We start from the raw sequence: 19,027 nt of genomic DNA, 5'->3' as shown, positions 1-19,027 counted from the left end.
GACGTGGAACACGATTGGCCTTTTTTACGGTATCGCCGCAGCGACTCTCGCGTCGGGACGACGTCTCCGAGGCCTCCGGTATGAACCCGGTGAGCGCGGAGCCTTCGGGGCGGTGCGGGACTCTCATGGCGTTTCCGTGCGGCATTGGGGGCCCCAAAACCACTGGATGTTGAGGCAGTGGAACCCCCTCTGTGCGGCGGCGGCTCCATCAAAGCGGAGATCAGCTGAGAGGGGGCGGGGCCCGGACCCGCCCCGCCCACCGCTCGGGGGGGGAGGGGGGGCGCTCACATCGCCCGCCTTCCCGGGGGACCTCCGGGGCTTCGGCCTCGCGGGGACCCGCCCGGAGGGGCGGTGTGGGGGCGGGAGAGCGGCAGCACCGGGACCCGCGGCCGCTGGAATGGCCGTTGCTGACGGGAACAGCTGTTGGAGCGGAGCGCGGACCCCCCTCCGGCCGCAGTGGTCGCGCCCACAGTGTCACTCTCCCCCTCTCCCTCTCTCTCTCTCTCTCCCTCCCTCTCTCTCTCTCTCTCTCCCTCTCTCTCTCTCCATCTCTCCCTCTCACACTCCCCCTCTCCCTCTTCTGCTGTTTCTAAACCGCTGCAGTTTCTCTGCGGCTCTCTGTTCGGGTGAGTAATTTCACTCTCTGGTGATATTTTTTTTTCTTTTTACATTTTTAATTTTTTAAATTTTTTTTACATTATTATTATTATTATTATTATTACCACAAAAAAAAAACTCCGCCCCAAAAAAAAAGCGAAACCGAAAAAAAATATATTCTTTCTTTCTTTTTTTGGGGGTCTCTCTCTCTCTCTGTCGTTTTCTTCGGGACCTGTGAATGAGGGGAAAAAAATGGGACATTTTGCGTTGGTGTCGTTTCCTTTTTTTTCTCTCTCTCTCTCTCTCCCGACAACGTCAGTGTGTAGTGACCGCGTGTGTGCGCTCAGCGAGTCCCACTGCGAGTTTTTTTTCCCGTGTGACAGAGATGGAGTCACAGCTCTTCGTCCACAGTGTCTCTTTATTGTCTTTAATTTAATGACGAGTTCATTTTAACGCGTCTCTTGAGGTTTGTGACTGACCGCTGTATCGCTGCTCTGTGGTGGTGTCAGTGTTTCTCTTTACGTAACGTTATTAATAATAATAATAATAATAATAATAATCCTCGCATTTGATATAGCGCTTTTCACGTCGGGAGGACGTCCCAAAGCGCTTCACAGAACACACTGTAAAGTGAATTGACTGTATATTTGTGGGCGACTGCGGCAGCCAATTGCGCACAGCAATGTCCCACAAACAGTCGTAGATTGAAAATGACCAATTTATTATTGTTTTTGGTTTTTGGAGGGATTATTATTAGGCTCTGTGTGGAGTAAGGAAACTTGCCCAAGGTTTCGCCCTCTGCCTGGAATTGAACTCAGGTCTCTCACTTGCAAAGCGAGTGCTCTAACCACTGAGCTACAGGACTCCACGCGCATTAATATATTACATATTGCAAACCCACAGACGCTGCGATTTCAGGATATATAAAAAAAAGGAAAAGAGAAAGTTTGGGGGTTTCCCACTTTTTTAATTAAAAAAAAGCCTATTTTTTTCTCATTTTTTGGGGGTCACTTGGGGCTATTTTGATTTGTTTTGTCTCCGTCTCCTGATGGGACACTTTTGTGACATAAAAAGAGAGAGGAAACAGTGTTAAGCTCCAATTTCTTTATTTACTGCATTTTCTACAGTCACTACACTTTACAGGAAGTGTATTCTACGGAGCGCTTTGAGGTGATGCGAAGACGTGATAAGGCGCTGTATCAAATTCAAGGATTATTTATTATTATTTTTACGGGGAAAAAAAATCCCCTCCCAAAAAAATCTGCATTAAATGTGTGAAAACAGAGAGATGGGTTATAATTAGAATTGTGTTGTGCTCATTGGGGGTTAGAGGCCAACGCTCTGAATGTGAGAGTAAACCTTCTGATATTCAGACCAGGAATATCACATTCCCATTTGTTATCGGCCACAACACACATTGACTCCACCTCTGGCAACCCGGAAGGAATTTAAATCCTAAATGTTTACTGAACCAAGAACCTGTCTTTTTTTGGGAGGGGGCAGTGGGGTGGGGGCGGGAGGGAGTCAATCTCCTGTGAACCTCCTTTCTGCTTGTTTGCAAAGAAAAGAGTTTCTCTCTCTCGCTCTCCTCCCTCCCTCCCCCCCCCCCCTCGCTGTCCGACAATCTCCCCAAAAGCTGCTGTTTGCTGGACATCGCTGTGCGCAAGTTGGCTGCCGAGTTCGCCCACAAAACACACAGTCACTCCACTTGATAGTAATTCCCTGTGAGCTTGTTCGCTGTTTGAGAACTAGGATGGTCAGTGTCTGACAACAATCACACTGGAACGTGGTCCTGCGAGCAGGAGTCTGACACACGCGGAAACCCATCACCGTTGCTTAAGAGTCTCGAAACCACACTGCGATCTCCCTGCATCCCAACTACATGTGGAAACCCCAGCGATAGATTGTTGGAATGAAATGCGCTCTCTCTCTCTCTCTCTCTCTCTCTCTTGCAGGTGGGACACATTCTGCTTACCCAATTCCTGCAAATATTCAGTGCACTGGGACCACCCTCCCCATTAGTTAGGGCTTTGGTTGCAGGGCTAGCGGGAGCTGAGGGGGAGAATTCCCTGCCCCCAATGACTGGTCGGCCCTTCCAGGTCCTGCTGATGAGTCGGGCTGTGCTATCATCAGCGGTGCCTTGGAATACTGCGGAGCCTCCTGGCACAATTCCGACATTCGGTTGCCAAAGAATCAATGTGTCGTTCGCCCACACTCTCACTTTGTGACCCAAATCCTTATTTCTGTGTGTTGTCAGGTGTCCTCACAGTAGAGATGAAACACGTCTCCGGAATGTTCTGAGAGTGTTTGAGCTCCATGGTGGGGGGAGTGGGGTGGGGACAGGTAGAGATGTGTTGGTGGGATATATGGAATTCTCAGCTTGGTTTGGAAATCTTGTGATATTGGACATTTCTCCCAGAGTCCAGGCCATCAGTCCCCCAGAGAGTTAGCGTTTGGTTTTGAGATTTTGTTGGTGCTATTGAACGCTATGTTGTGACCCACAAAAAAACAGTCACTACACTTCACAATTAGACAGTAACGGTCTGCAAATGTGGCAATCCAATGAGGTGAATGGGCCTTTCTCATTGCGTGCTTGTGGTCTTATTGATCTCTGATCTCTTTGATGCCTGACATCAAGCACTCAGCTTCACTAATAATAACAGTCCTTGCATTCGGTACAGTGTCCGATCATGTCAAAAGGATTCAGGATTCATTGTGAAGCGGAGTGACTGTGTATTTTGTAGGCAAAAGCGGCAGCACAATTGCACATCACAATATCTCACACACAGCCAAGGAGTGAGTGACCAATTTTATTTGGGGGATTGTTGGTCTAGGACACTGGGAGAGAGAGAAACTGCCTTCTCCTTTTGAATAGCGCCAGGAATCGTTAACGTCCACCCTCCCACCACCCTCTCCCCCTCTCCCCACACTGTGTGCAACTGATGTGCAGATCTTGTGTAATTCAACATTTTCTTAACGTTGCTTTGGATTAGATTTGCTGACACGGCAGAATGGAAAACAAGCTTATTTTAAGAGCTAAAGAAATTCAATACTGTGTCACTGCTCCAGGAACGTGCTTTGCTCAGCCTAAAGCACCTGCAGCTTGGCCGGGGGTGGTGGGAGGGGGGGTGCAGTTCAGAGTCAAGTGTAATAATAATCCTTGCATCTGATATAGCGCCTTAACCCATCGTTCACACATCACAAAGCGCACAGTAATGTCCCACAAACAGTCTTGGATTGAGTGACCAAATTATTATTGAAAACATTTTTTTTGTCGATCAGATTGCTTTCCCGAGTAATAATCCCTCCGTCCCCCAAAAAGGTCACTCAATGCACGACTGTTTGTGGGACGCTGCTGTGCGCAATTGGCTGACGTGTTTCACCCATAAAATATATAGTCACTACACTTTACAGTATATTCTGTGAAGTGCTTTGAGACGTCTCAACGAAGTGAAAGCTATTATCAAGTTCACCCTCTTCACAATCATAAAGACCTCGATCCCTTCGCCTCCCTCAAGCTCCTCAGCTGCACAGCTCTATCCCTACAGAGAAACACTTGGCTTTGGCTCAGTGCTATTAAGAGTTAAGCTGAAATCGCAGCGCTAAGCTGTTCAGAGTAATGCACTGAGCAGGAGATCCGCTGCTGATGAGGGAGGATGGGATCTCCTGGGGCCATCACTGATGACAGCTGTTGGCCCCAGCGGCTGATGCCTGAGCTGGAGTCATGAGTGTGTGTAATACTCCCAGCCCCAGGCTCAGCTCCCAGCTCCTTCCTGTGGATGGCTTCCAACAGGTGACCTCCATCCACTAACTCCCTCCGCGCCTCCCCCCCCCCCCCAACAACAACAACTCACATGTCTGTAGCTCTCCTCATAAAGGGTAGCATCTCGGAGAGCTTAACAGTGGCGTATCCTGATGGCGAGCCAGGGGGAGGTGACTGTAACTACAGTCACAGAGGAAGGTCTTAAGGCAAAATCGTAAAATGGGGAAGGAGGAGGCAAGGAGGGGACACAGAGAGTTCCAGAGTTTCTGGGCGTAGTGGCTGAAAGCCCGGTTCCGATGGTGGATGAGGGGACAAGCAGGAGGCCAGAGCCAGCCAAACGGAGGCAGCGGGTAGTGGAGGGGGGAGTAAGGAGGTCGGAGAGGCAGGTGTTAGGGCATGAGTGAAGGGATTGTAGGGAGTGTGAGGATCTTGAAGTCGAACTCCACGCCCCACAAACACCCCGCACCTTGCCTTGTGTTCTGTGCTCCCCCTGTAACCAGTGTGCGGCAGAACACAGTTTACAGCCAAGCCGCTCCTGCTCAGTGCTGGATAAACAGCAACTAATCCCTGCCTCGGATTTCAGTCAAACACACTTTTATTCACGTTGTGTGAGATTCCTGAGTCCTAAGTGTGACCTTCAGATACATAGCGCCTGGGCTCTGAGATACACGAGACATTAATTTTCCCCCAGCCATGGACAGACTTCACACGCTGATCCCATACCCCCCCACCTCCCCGCCTCCGGCTGTTTCCGAAGCTCGTAATTACACCCAGTCTCAGGCTGTAGCAGAGACGCAGTGAAAATGTGGGACTCTCTGCTGGAAGCTGTGGTGGAAAAAGTACACAGCAATGTGTTTAAGATGAAACCCACTTAATTATGCATTGGTCACACGACAGAGAAACTATTTCCTCTTGTGGGGGAATCCATGGAATCTTCGGCCATTTAGGAGTAAAATAATAACAATAACTATCCTTGCTTTTGATATAGCGTTTTTCACGTCTTCTAGATGTCTCAAAGCTTCACAGAATAGACTGTAAAATGAATTGACTGTATATTTGTGGGCGAAATGCATCAGCCAATTGCGCACAGCAGCGTCCCACAAACAGTCATGGATTGAAATGACCAATTTATTCTTATTTTTTTGAGGGATTATTATCAGGCGTGTGGAGTAAAGAAACTTGCCCAAAGTTTTGCCCCGCCGGGAATTGAACCCAGGTCTCCAGCTTGCAAAGCGAATGCTCTAACCACTGAGCTACAGGACTCCACAGGGCATTTTTTCACACAAAGGGTAACAGAAATCTGGAACTCTCTCTCTCTCCCCCCCAAAAGGCTGTGGATGCTGGAACCATTCACATTTTCAAGACTGGGGTGGATAGTTTGTTCGGTCAGGGGATCAAGGGATATTTAATATCGCCCACAAAATATACAGTCAATTCACTTTACAGCATATTCTGTGAAGAGCCTTGAGACGTGATAAGGTGCTGTATCAAATGCAAAGATTATTATGGTTATTATTATTCATTCAGAAAACTCCAACTGTGTATTTGGTTCAACACAAGAACCAACCGCGTAGCAAGGCTTGGGGGCCGGGCAGTGCAGGTGACAGACAGACAACTGTCGCCGCCTCGTGGTGATGATGTGGTGTTTCAGGAACGTTACAATATGTATTTTGCTGGCGTTTTGGGTAAATTAAAAAGCAAGTGAACAGCAGTGTTGTTGCTGAGGTTTAAAATGTCAGGATTTAGTACATTTAAAATGATTTTATTGCAGCGCAATAATAATAATAATAATCCTTGCATTTGATATAGCGCTTTTCACGTCGGGAGGACGTCCCAAAGCGCTTCACAGAACACACTGTAAAGTGAATTGACTGTATATTTGTGGGCGAACGCGGCAGCCAATTGCGCACAGCAATGTCCCACAAACAGTCACAGATTGAAAATGACCAATTTATTATTGTTTTGGTTTTGGAGGGATTATTATTAGGCTCTGTGTGGAGTAAGGAAACTTGCCCAAGGTTTCGCCCTCTGCCTGGAATTGAACTCAGGTCTCTCACTTGCAAAGCGAGTGCTCTAACCACTGAGCTACAGGACTCCAAAGGATGGACTTGAGACGTCTCGAAGACGTGCGAAGCCCTTTGAGATGTTTCAATGTCCTGGCTAATGCCCTCCGCACACAGTGAAGTGAGAATGTGCCCCAACCCCATGCCATAGGGGCAAAATCTAATGGAGTTAATAATAATAATATAATAATAATAACAATAATAATATAACAATTATAATAATAATATAATAATCCTTGCATTTGATCTAGCACCTTATTACGTCTTCGAGACGTCTCAAAGCGCTTCACAGATTATACTATAAAGTGTATTGACTGTGTATTTTGTGGGCGAAAGGCGGCAGCCAATTGCGCACAGCAGCGTCCCACAAACAATCGGGGCCTGAGTGACCAAATTATTATTATTGTTAATATTTTTTCGGAGGGATTATTACCCCCGGAAAAGCAGTCCACCGTGGATCAACGAAGGTACATACTTACTGCTAGGGGTTTTAATAAAAGGGCAACGAGACTCTGAAATGTGGGAAGTGAAGACATTTAAGGGTTTGGAGGAAAGGCAGCGATGACATTGTCTCTAACTTGCTTTGTTTCTCAATCCAAAGTGATCAGCAAAATTCACAGTGTAACAATGTTCCTGAAATACCACACATTTGCCACTGGGGAGCGAACCTCCCTCAAAAATCAGTTCATTAAATCCCTAACGGGTTGGTGATGTTGGCTGGACAAGGAAAGCTTGCCAGACAGCGATATCAATTGCCAAGCTTTTAGCTGCTAATAAATTAAAATAATAATAATCCTTGCATTTGATATAGCACTTTTAACATCTTCGAGACGTCTCAACATACTGTAAAATGTAGTGACTGTGTATTTTGTGGGCGAAACGTGGCAACCAATTGCACACAGCGACGTACCACAAACGGTCGTGGATTGATTGACCAAATTATTTTTTTTTTCTTGAGGGATTATTATTAGGCGTGTGGAGTCTGGAAACTTGCCCAAGGTTTCGCCCCCTGCTGGGAATCGAACCCAGGTCTCTCGCTTGCGAGGCGAGCGCTCTAACCACTGAGAGAGAGAGAGAGTGCCCATTCCATCCCAACAATCTACCTCTGGGGTTTCCATGTGTAGATGGGATGTGTGGAATTCTCAGTTGGGTTTAGAGACTCTTAAGCAACGGTGATGTCAGACACCCGGCCGGGCAAAAAAACAGTAGAGCAGGAAGCAGCCATTGCTGTTGCCAATCTAACGCCCTGTGCTCTCTCTCTGTCTGTCTCGGTCTCTCTCTCTGTCCCTCTCTCTCTTTGTCTCACTCTTTCTCTCTCTCATGCTGTCTCCAGGCCGTGGACATGTCGGTCAAGCTTCAGACTAGCAACGTCACCAATAAGAGCGACCCGCGCTCCATCAACTCCCGAGTCTTCATTGGCAACCTCAACACCGCCGTGGTCAAGAAGTCCGACGTGGAGACCATCTTTGGCAAATACGGCAAGATCGTGGGCTGCTCGGTGCACAAGGGCTACGCCTTCGTCCAGTACACCAACGAGAGGACAGCACGTGTGGCCGTGGCGGGGGAGAACCGGCGCGTGCTTGCCGGACAGACCCTTGGTAACACTACCCCCCCCACCCCACCCCCCCACCCCCCCACCAGATATAACACCTCGTGGAGTCCCGCAGTGCAGTGTTTAGCGCTTGCCTCGCAAGTGAGAGGACCTGGGTTCAATTCCCAGGCTGGGCGTGTTTTCCTTACTCCACACGCTTCTGTTTACCAGCAGTCAACAGGAACCCGGTTGTTAGTCGATTGGCGGATCACTTTTCCGGGGGTAATAATCCCTCCAAAATAATAATAATAATAATAATTTGGTTACTCAATCCATGTGGAGTCCTGTAGCTCAGTGGTTAGAGCACTCGCTTTGCAAGCAAGACCTGAGTTCAATTCCAGGCAGAGGGCAAAACCTTGGGCAAGTTTCCTTACTCCACACAGAGCCTAATAATAATCCCTCCAAAACCAAAAACAATAATAAATTGGTCATTTTCAATCTATGACTGTTTGTGGGACATTGCTGTTAGCAATTGGCTGCCGCGTTTGCCTACAAATATACAGTCAACACACTTTACAGTATATTCTGTGAAGCGCTTTGGGACGTCCTCCTGACGTGAAAAGCGCTATATCAAATGCAAGGATTATTATTATTATTAGGACTGTTTGTGGGACACTGCTGGGCGCAATTGGCTGCCCCGTTTCTCCTACAAAATACACAGTCACTCCACTTGGCTTCTGTGAAATGCTTTGAGATGTCTCAATGACTTGATAAGGTGCTGTATCAAATGCAAAGATTATTATTATTATTATTTTTATTATTATTCCCGGATCGGTGTTCCCATAGGTTGATGGGAATTCTAACAGATTTCCTTAGCAAGGAATTCAGAAATTAGGAATTAAGAAATAGCGCAGGTTTAGTCGTATTTAGCCCAATGTGCTGTGTTCTTGTCTCCCCGGTGCAGATATTAACATGGCCGGGGAGCCCAAACCCAAGCGGTTGAAGCGAGTGACCTCCACACTGCTCAGGTGAGTGTCGCTGTTTAGTGCAGTGGGAACTCCGACTCTGTCCCCTGAACATCAGCTGCTGATTAGAACTGGATTTACCTGGTAAAATAGCCAAGACTTTTGCATTAAAACGTTACTTTCAAGGTGAACTTTGTAAGGCATTGATGTGATTAATGTAGAATGTTGTCTGTGTGCGTAGTGCCCAGTGTGTGTGGTGTGTGTGTGTATGTGTGTATGGTTTATGTAGCTGTGTGTGTGTATGTCTGTGTAGTGTGTGAAGTGTGTGTAGCTTGTGTATAGTGCTTGTGTGTGTAAATGTCCCTGATTTATTTTTCTCTGTTTCTCTCCTTAAACAGTGACTACGATTTTGATTATGAATATTACAGGGACAACGTCTTTGAGAGGTAACTACACAGATTATTTATTTAAGTTGTATCTGTATGTGTGAGTGTATAAATGTGTGTGAGAGAGTGAGCGTATGTGTTTGTGTGAGCGTGCGTGTTGTTTGTGAGTGTTCTGTGTGTGTGTTTGTGTGTGAGTGAGTCTTTGTGTAGATGTCGGAGTGTGTGTATGCATCTGTGTGTGTGTCTATGTAAGTGTGTTTGTTAGTGTGTATGTGTGATTGTGCATAATATGGCCTCAATTTACCAAACTGCTTTCCTCTCTGTATAAAAGAATGAAATTGAGATGCATTACAGGCTGCCAATGAAGTAAGTTTGGCAGTAATCTGACTCTGGGTTGAGATCCAAGTGCACTTAGCCGAGAATTTGCCACAGGGCACCGCTGCCAGATCTGAACTAAATGCAATTCCCCTGCGATCAACTCCTAACTCACTTTCTGCAGAGCTCAGTTAAGATCTGCAGATCCTGAGAACATCTGGTTTGCCCATTTGAGGTCAGGTCAGCAGCGGCTGATGTTGTCTGAACGTCAGAAAAAGAATAGAACAAGGACAGACTAAGCTTGCTAGTTATGAGGTCCCTGAGATTGAATGAAGATTACTTTTGTTAGCATTCAAGGCCTTTATCTGCTAAGAGAAAATTGACTGCAGCTCAGCAGGATGGAAAGCACCTTTGAGTCTGGTTTCAGTGTCTAAAGCCCTCATAATAAATGTGCAGATCACAGTTATTATTGTTATTCAATGCTACATAATTCAGTACAGATTCTGCCTCTCTGTTACCTCTGTTAAATCCGAGTTGTCAAACCAATTCACCATGGGGGGAGGAGGGGAGGGTGTGCGCCCCATTGTCAGAGGTGCCGTCCTTTGGGTGAGACTTTAAGATGAGGTTCCAGACCCTTCCCTTGACAATCTGCCAGAATGCGTTGATGATTCACCTCATAGGATCATAGAAATTTACAGCACAGAAGGAGGCCGTTTGGCCCATTGAGTCGACCCCGGTTCTCAGAGCAAGCTGGTCAGTCAATCCCACTGCCCTGCCCTATCCCCACACCCCTTCAAACCTCTATCCTTTCACCTATCTGAAGCCCACAATGGACTCTGCCTTTAGCACCTTACTTGGCAGAGCAAATCCAGCTGTGTTTGCAGGACCCAACTGCACACAACATCCTGCATTTGCTTACAGTCACTACACTTGAGAACAATAACAGGGAAAAGGGGCTTTGAGCCATTTGACGTGACCTGACGTGAGGAGTCTTTGTACAAAATAGAGTTGATTTCATTTCTCTCTCCCTTGATGACTCTCTCCTAACTGCAGGATGACGGATTTCCCGGCCAGACCGGCCCTGATCCCGAGGGTGATCCCAGTCAAGCGAGCTCGCGTTGTCATCCCGGTGCTGAGGAGGGGGAAGGTTGGTGTTCCCGCCAAGCTAACGGCGCGCTCCACCATCGCCAGCAAAACAGCCGCCAAACTAAAGTGTGAGTTTCAACAGGACCTTCAAGAAATGGGGTGATGCACACTAGGGATGGTTCAGATGGCGACACACTCCGTCTGTACTTGTTCAGGTGGACTTACACAAACACACAGTCACTATACATTACAGTGTATTCTGTGAAGCGCTTTGAGACATCCTCCCGACGTGACAGGCGCTATATCAGATGTAAAGGGATTAAGTATTATGGTAACTGATTTCTGGGGGGGGGGGGGGGGAATTCCCCTCTATTTGGCTGATCGAGTCTCCAGAAAACATTCAATGAAGGTAATAAATCACTTAAACATTTCCCGAGTGAGTTCATTACATTGAAGAAAATCAAGTGATTCACACACTGAGCGACAACAGGGTGATTCCAATTACTGGAGAGGAGCCGCCACCTGCTGGTAGTTCCCAACCTTTTATTACTGGTCACTGCAGCACAAAAAGGATATAGGAGAAATCATAAAATTATACAGAATTAAATCGAGAGGATACAAAGGAGGGCAACTAGAAAGATTGAGGGAATGGAGGGACTGGACTATGAGGAGCGACTAAGTAAATGGGATATGATCACGCTGGAAAAGAGACGATCGAGAGGCGACATAATTGCTGTCTTTAAGATTCTAAGGGAGCAAAACAATATAATAATAATAATCCTTGCATTTGATATAGCGCTTTTCACGTCTTTTCGACGTCCCAAAGCGCTTCACAGAATATACTGTAAAGTGAATTGACTGTATATTTGTGGGCGAACGCGGCAGCCAATTGCGCACAGCAGTGTCCCACAAACAGTCGTAGATTGAAAGTGACCAATTTATTATTGTTTTTGGTTTTGGAGGGATTATTATTAGGCTCTGTGTGGAGTAAGGAAACTTGCCCGAGGTTTGGCCCTCTGCCTGGAATTGAACTCAGGTCTCTCACTTGCAAAGCGAGTGCTCTAACCACTGAGCTACAGGACTCCTACATAGATAATATAGATCATGACAGGCTGTTTCAACTTATCCAGAATAGTAAAACCAGAGGACATGGTCTGCATTGAAGGGGGTAAACGAATCTACACAAACACTATTTCAGTGAGAGAATAGTGAACCTGTGGAACAGCCTCCCTACGGAGACGCTTGAAGCAGGAAATGTTGATTCTTTCAAACACAGATTAGATAGTGTTCTTTTAGGAAATAACATGGGATACAGTACATAGGACATATGTGCAAGCGACTGCCAGGAAGGTGGAAGGCAAACTAGACGGACCTTGGTCTTTTTTTGTCTCGCATTTCTTATGTTCTTATTCTACCAAAACTTCTGCAAAGTTTTACCTCTTATATTTCTTCCAATTGTTTGACTTAAGAGTTAAACGTTTTGAATGGAATACATTTCCCTGGAGCTCTGTTTTTTGTTGCTTGGGATGGGGGAGATATTGTATTCAGTAATAAATAGTGCGTTGAAAATTTTAAATCAATTTGGGGTTTTAATAAATTACAGTCACTCAGAAAAATAAATTTGGAGGTAACTTTAAGGTGCTTTTCTTGTTTTTCACAATGGTTCTGCATATGGGCGTGTGTGGACGGCGTAAACTGCTTCAAGTTCAAACACAGAGTCAATTCATGCAAGAGAGAGAGAAGGGACATGGAGAATAGGCAGCAAAATGGAATTAAAAGGTTGCCCAAACTTTAATGGTGGAACATTTTTTTCCCCAGCCAAAAACCAATCACCGTTGCTTAAGACGACAACAACAACAAAGTTACATTTATAGAGCGCCTTTCACATCGGGAGGACATCCCAAAGCGCTGAACAGTCAGATGTCGGGGCCGGAGCATGGGGGAGGGGTGGGGTAGGGGTGAGGGAAGGCAGAGAGGTGGGAGGGAGACCAAAGGCACGGTCGAAGAGAAGGGTCTTGAGACCGGCCTTGAAGGAGGCGAGGGAGGAAGCGAGGCGAAGGGACCGTGGGATCGAGTCTCCATGAAGAGTCTCCAAACCAACCTGAGAATTCCATGCCTCCCACCTACACACAGAAATCCCAGAGATATTAGTTGGAATGGAATGCACTCTCTTCCTGGAGGGATGCATCCTGCTTACCTAATTCCGGAAAGTATCAGGCGAGAACCAAGGCTGGAGGAGCCCAGAGTGTGCGTTGGGGTAACTGCTGGAGTCTAACCAGCTAAACCACACAGCTTGCCATTGAATGGTGGAACTAAAAGGAGGTTGGCCGGCCACTTCGCCTCTTTCAGTCTCTGTCTCTGTCTCCTCTCCAGTGAAGTCAAACGAACTACAGCGGATCAAGCTGGAGCTGATCCAGATCAAATCGAACATCGACTCCTTGCTGGGGCGGCTGGAGCAGATCTCAGAGGAGAAAGAGCACGCGGGTGAGTGAGATCGCTGTCTCGCCCACAAAACACACAGTCACTACACTTTACAGTTTATCCCGTGAAGCGCTTTGAGACGTCTCCAAGACGCGACAAGGTGCTGTATCAAATGCAAGAATTATTATTGTCACAGACACTGTCCTCCGGCTGAGATGTTACACTCAGGTCCCGCCTGTGTTCGTTCTGGCGGATGTTAAAGATTTCACGGCGCTGTTTGAAACAAGCAGGGAGTTTATAATAATAATTATAACACAGTTCATTCACTTTACACTAAATCCCGCAAAAGGCTTTGAGAATTGCTCCTGATGTGAAAGGTGCTGTGGTTATTTTGTTGCTGGGTGATATACGTGTTAGATGATCACATCGCTCCCCCACTCTCACCCCCCCCACCACTCCCCAGACACCAAGAGGAAAGCGGAGGAGAACAGGAAAGATTTCCCGCAGGAAGACTCGCCTTCAGAGTCTGCAGACATTCCTACCGAGGATCCCTCCGAAGCCGATGGGGAGGAGCTGGCAGAGGAGACGGAGGATAACGAAGACTGTGAAATGGTGAGGATTGGGAATACCAGGAGCAGGAATATCAGTGACCCCTCCCCAGCCCCACCCCGGGTACAGAGACCCTGCCCCCCTCCTCCCCTCTGCCCTGGGTACAGAATAATGCCTGTCCTCTGGGACTCTACCCTGCGCGAGGAGCGTGATATAAATGCAAATTGCTGTTGTGTTGTTCCCCCCACCTCCTCTCTCCCCTCACACTACCCCCTCTCGCCCTCCCTCCCCCTCTCCCCCACCTCTGCCCTGTATCTGAAGCTGTCATTCAGGAATTTTAAAAAATTTAAATAAAATAATGTAACAAATATAATAAAAGGAATTGTTTGAAACCTCAAACACTCGCTCACCCGAACAAGCAGCCCCCCCACCCACCCCATCCCCTCCCCTTCCAGGCTGATTTCAGGGCTGAACCTGACTGTGTTTTCAGGAGAACAGCCACAGTGCAGCAGCCAACACTACTACACATTAAAGGTGGGTACCGTTCTGAGATGGCACAATAAAGGTATGTAGGTCTTCAACCAATCTCTCACCCGGTCGACGTGTGTGTGTGTGTGTGTGTGAGTGTGAGTGAGTGAGACCCACCCAGTGGAGGAGACTTCACATGTTAAAGATTTTCCTGTCTCCTTTCTGTTTATTTAGCTTCTATAATAATTCTATAATCCTTGCATTTGATGCAGCGCATTAACACATCTTCAAGACGTCTCAAAGCGCTCCACACGATATATTGTACAGTGCTAATCATGTTATTATGTGTTCTGTGAATATAATAGGTACATAAATAATAATAATCCTTGCATTTGATGTAGCGCTTTTCACGAATTCTCGACATCTCAAAATACTTCACAGAATAGACTGTAAAGTGAATTGACCGTATATTTGTGGGCGAAATATATCCAGTGTAGTGTATGATCTGTGATCCCTTTTGTAAAGATAGTGTCACTGCACAGGTTTCTGCCCTCACACACTGTGGTAAGCTGTGAAGCTGTGGCTTACAGCAAGCCTCTCGTTTATATCGCAGGGTGAGCAGCAGTGAACAGCCTGGCAGGATGGACGGAGAAACCGTATGAAACCACCAAGGAGATGAGCAAGCGGGGGCCAGAAAGGGAGCGGGTTATACGGCTCGTTTGCAACACTGCTATTGGTCGGGGAGGGGGCGGAGGGGTTAGAGGGTGAGGAGGGAGGGCAATCTCTCAGGCCCCGAGATGTGGAGAAAGCAGTGATGCTCTGGGAGGGAAAACCACTTGCTTGTCAATCGCAGTTCAGTCTATCTTCATCATTCCCCGAGGACTGTATTTGGGAAAATTCAGATTTTTTAAAAATAAAATCTCCCCCCACCTCTCCCCCTCCGAGAGCGGGAGGCTTTTCTCCTCTGCCATCATCTTCCCATATCTCCACCTGTGTCACATTTGTCTCCTCACCACAACCCCTCAGTGGTCCCATTATCTCAACACTCACTCTCATTTCTCTCTGGGATAATAATTTATGGTCGCTCAGGGCTGACGGTGGGAGGGGAATGGAGGGGTGTTTGGGGAGATGGGGAGAGGAAGGACTGAATTGTAAACCATAGTTTATTTTTTTAAGTTAGCAGGAAACTCCCTTTATTTCTATGACATTTTTCAGTATGAAATAAAAAGTAAATTAGAAATGAAATTGTGTTTTCATTGGATTCCGAGGCCCAAGGTATTGCGCGTTTGCTTAATCCTTGCATTTGATACAGCGCCTTATCACATCATTAAGACGTCTCAAACCTCTTCTCAGAATATACTGTAAAATGGATTAAATGCGTATTTTGTGGGCGAAACACGGCAGTCAATTGCACACAGCAACGCCCCACAAACAACCATGGAGTGAGTGACTGATTTTATTTGGGGGAATTGTCATCCAGGCACCGTGAGAGAGAAACTCCTTCCTCTTTTTGAATAACTGGGATCTTTAACATCCACCTGAATGGGGAGACGGGACCTCGGTTTAATATCTCATCCAGAAGATGACACCTTCGTCAATGCATCACCCAACACCAATCCCCCCTCACCCCACCCAGGATGCATCAGAGTTTACAGTTTAGACTATGTGACTCAAAACACCTGACATCAGAGAATGAAAGACCACAACATCCGACCGCAAGCCAGAGAACAGTAACCCTCCCTGACTCTTTCTCATACCCTTCTGTCGATTGCTTTGACAGTTTGATATCTCATTCTCTCTAATTTTCTCTCTCAAAACTGCCGACTAACCTCCACATCATGATGAAAACGCTTTCTGAGTGTCATTAAAATAGGTCTTTTGCATATTACGTATTCCAAATGGGCCACCAAGTGAGAAACACTGAGCTCCCCTCTTCATCCTGTCTGAACTTTAAACTATTGCTGAGATCTCCAATCTGGGAATTGCCCATAGCCTTCAGAAGCAAAGCTATAACATAGCCAGCGAGATGTCCTTCTATAAAATAGATGGATGTGAAATGGTTAAACAACAACAACAACATGACATTTATAGAGCGCCTTTCACGTCGGGAGGACATCCCAAAGTTCTGGACAGTCAGGGGTCAGGACCGAGCATGGGGGAGGGGTGGGTTAAGGGTAAGGAAAAGCAGAGAGGTGGGAAGGCGACCGAAGGCACGATCGAAGAGGGTCTTGAGACCGGCCTTGAAGGAGGCAAGGGAGGAAGCGAGGCGAGGGGAATGTGGGATGGAGTTCCAGAGAGTGGGGGTAGAGAGGCTGAAAGCTCGGCCACCGATGGTAGGTCGGTCGGGCGGGGGACATGCAGCAGGCCGGAGCCCGCTGAACGGAGGGAGCGGGCAGGTTGGTAGGGGGTCAGCAGGTCAGAGAGGTAGGAGGGGGCGAGGCCATGGATGGCTTTGAAAGTGAGGACGAGGATCTTGAATTCGATCCTCTGGGGGATGGGGAGCCAATGGAATCGGGTGAGGGTGGGAGTGATGGGGTCGCGGAGCCTGGTACGTGAGAGTACATGAGCTGCAGAGTTTTGGATGATTTGCAGCCTGTGAAGGGAAGAGTTGAGAATTAATATTATTATTATTGGGAAGGCTGATGAAGAGGAAGTTTCCATAATCGAGCCATAATAATAATAGCAAAACCAGAAACAACTGGCAAATATGACTAAGCAATTGTTTATGTTCCCACTTGATCTCACAGCAACAGTGCTGGCTCCTCCAACCATGTGGTTTGCATTTACAAACATTGGGACTTCATCACAGGTCATAAATTCATCACTAGGATCTGGTTGCTTCAGGCCAAAATACAGCCCATCCCGGCTTTATACCCATGCAAAATTATAATTTGCAGTGTTCTGGAACGCGTTCTTTGCGATAATCAGCATACGGAAAATGTCTCCATTCTCATAAAGAACGTGTTATTTCATCCGAGTCTCTTTCACAGGATACACTGTAGTGGTGACTGTGTGTTTCGTGGGCGAAATGCTGCAGCCAGTTTGCGCACAGCAGCGTCCCACAAACAGTCATGGAGTTAGTGACCAAGTTTATCTGGGGATTGCTGGCCAGGGCACCCGGGGAGAAACGCCCTTCTCTTTTCGAATAGCGCCGCAGGATCTTTAATGTCGACCAGAACAGGGGCAGATGGGACCTCAGTATAACGTCTCATTTATGCATTTGGCAGCTGTAAATTTGACACACAAGTTTCAGTGCTAAAGGCGACTGCCTTTGTTGATCCAAGAAACACTCCAGTTTCGTACCGTCATTGTATGACCACGATCTTCAAACCTTTCAGACAAAGCCACCGTTAAAGATGGCAACGGCAAGAGATCAATTGTGTAAAAAGGTGCAGAATGAGCATTTGGTTCTAACGGTTAATGTAAATAATTATCCTCAAATTTGATATAGCGCTTTATCATGCCTGCGAGACATCTCAAAACACTTCACAGAATATACTGTGAACTGAACTGACTGATTATTGTGTGGGAGAAGCATGACAGCTATTTGTGCCACAGCAGTGCCCTACAAAACAGTCATGGATTGAGTAACCAAATAATCCACAATAATTGCATTGTAGCTCCAATGGGAACATTGAAACACCGATAAATAGGGTTAAACCATGTTGAATGTTACATGGATCACTGGAAGACTTTGCACGTGTCCACTGAAACTTGATTAAGTTCCCGAGATTGGTTGATGGATTGCTAATGGGAAACAGATCACAATCACGCTGACTCCGTCAAGGCCAATCTTCAGTAAGTAGCTCCACAGCCACAAGGGATTAATCCACACGTCAGCACCAAATCTTAGTCTTCAATTGACTCCCAAGAAATGTCTTTCCTGGCAGCAAAGCCTTTTCCTCATCTTTGCATACAAGTCACTTGCTCCTCTGCCTTCTCAGAGCTGAGTGTAACAAAGTAACATTACTCAAGCGAGTAAGATTACATAAAGTGCTCTGTTCTTCGAGCACATTTGAGCTCCAGGTGTGTGACGGACAATGAGCCCGTCATTCCCTGCTTTTGACACCGCTAGATTCACCAGAATAATACCAGGGCTTAATGGGTTAAATTACAAGAACAGGTGGCATAATCTGCCTCTCCCAAGAACTCAATCTGGTCTTTCAACATTTTCAAATACATCTCCTTACTTTGTGTTTGGCAGCAGTCTCCTCATGGTGATGTGCATATGCTTGAAGCATTTCTAGAGTCATCTTACAGTAAAGATGTTCTGTAAGTGTGAGCTGTGTGTTCCGTTGTTGTTAGCATTCCCTCCACAGCAGGCGGCTGATTAAGGAATAATGGCATTTCTGTTCCACATCCATCTAGAGGTATCACATGATGTATTACCTTCCTGAGGCAGAACATACATCACCCTCCCCTCAACTCCTCTCCAATTCCCCCTTTTTCCAGACCAGCAGATCTGCTACGCCCCAACCCACCAACCGTGCCACATCCACTTGATACTGCACAACACTGAAAACTTAGTGAGGACAGCACAACATGTGAAAATTATAGATTGGGATTATGATGACGTGGAACATACTTGGCAAGTTACCCAACTCGCCGGTCAGTCCTGTGATACCACACATTTCCAAGATGCCACAGTATCTATGTGAAGCACCATTGTATCTATGTGAAGCACCATCTATGTGAAGCACCATCGTCCTCCTGACGTGAAAGGCGCTTTATAAATGGAATCTTGTTGTTGTTGTTGTTGTATAGCAAAGAACTTCAAAAAGGCCTTTCACAACAGAGAGGGAAAGTAAATTCCGATGCTGTGCTCTGGAGTTGTTGTTCTGGTCTGGCACAGTTGGAAATAAAGCATGATACACCAGTCTATG

The 19,027-nt window shown here is 46.7% G+C and overlaps 1 protein-coding gene across 2 annotated transcripts; it reads left to right on the top strand.

Annotated features, from left to right (window-relative positions):
- Positions 1-535: 535 nt before the first annotated feature.
- raly (RALY heterogeneous nuclear ribonucleoprotein) lies at positions 536-15,389 on the top strand. Of its 2 annotated transcripts, XM_042341806.1 has the most exons (9): positions 536-626; positions 7,757-8,021; positions 8,919-8,982; positions 9,318-9,365; positions 10,674-10,834; positions 13,080-13,190; positions 13,591-13,739; positions 14,167-14,210; positions 14,758-15,389. In XM_042341806.1, the coding sequence occupies exons 2-8, from the start codon at positions 7,766-7,768 to the stop codon at positions 14,206-14,208; spliced, it is 831 nt and encodes a 276-aa protein (XP_042197740.1). In that variant the 5' UTR covers positions 536-626; positions 7,757-7,765; the 3' UTR covers positions 14,209-14,210; positions 14,758-15,389. The 2 variants fall into 2 exon arrangements, with proteins under 2 accessions (XP_042197740.1, XP_042197741.1); XM_042341807.1 differs by lacking the exons at positions 13,591-13,739; positions 14,167-14,210.
- Positions 15,390-19,027: the final 3,638 nt, after the last annotated feature.

This window comes from Callorhinchus milii, unplaced genomic scaffold (genome assembly GCF_018977255.1).
Source record: "Callorhinchus milii isolate IMCB2004 unplaced genomic scaffold, IMCB_Cmil_1.0 Scaffold18, whole genome shotgun sequence".
Classification (NCBI taxonomy): domain Eukaryota; kingdom Metazoa; phylum Chordata; class Chondrichthyes; order Chimaeriformes; family Callorhinchidae; genus Callorhinchus; species Callorhinchus milii.
The sequence above is the reverse complement of the archived record's forward strand: the minus strand, read 5'-3'. Positions and strand labels throughout refer to the sequence as shown.

Excerpts from the sequence above, each read along its gene's own strand:
- raly (XM_042341806.1), top strand. The coding sequence starts at position 7,766 with ATGTCGGTCAAGCTTCAGACTAGCAACGTCACCAATAAGAGCGACCCG. Across the intron at positions 9,366-10,673 it reads AGGGACAACGTCTTTGAGAG|GATGACGGATTTCCCGGCCA; the intron begins GTAACTACACAG and ends TCCTAACTGCAG. Across the intron at positions 10,835-13,079 it reads AACAGCCGCCAAACTAAAGT|TGAAGTCAAACGAACTACAG; the intron begins GTGAGTTTCAAC and ends TCTCCTCTCCAG.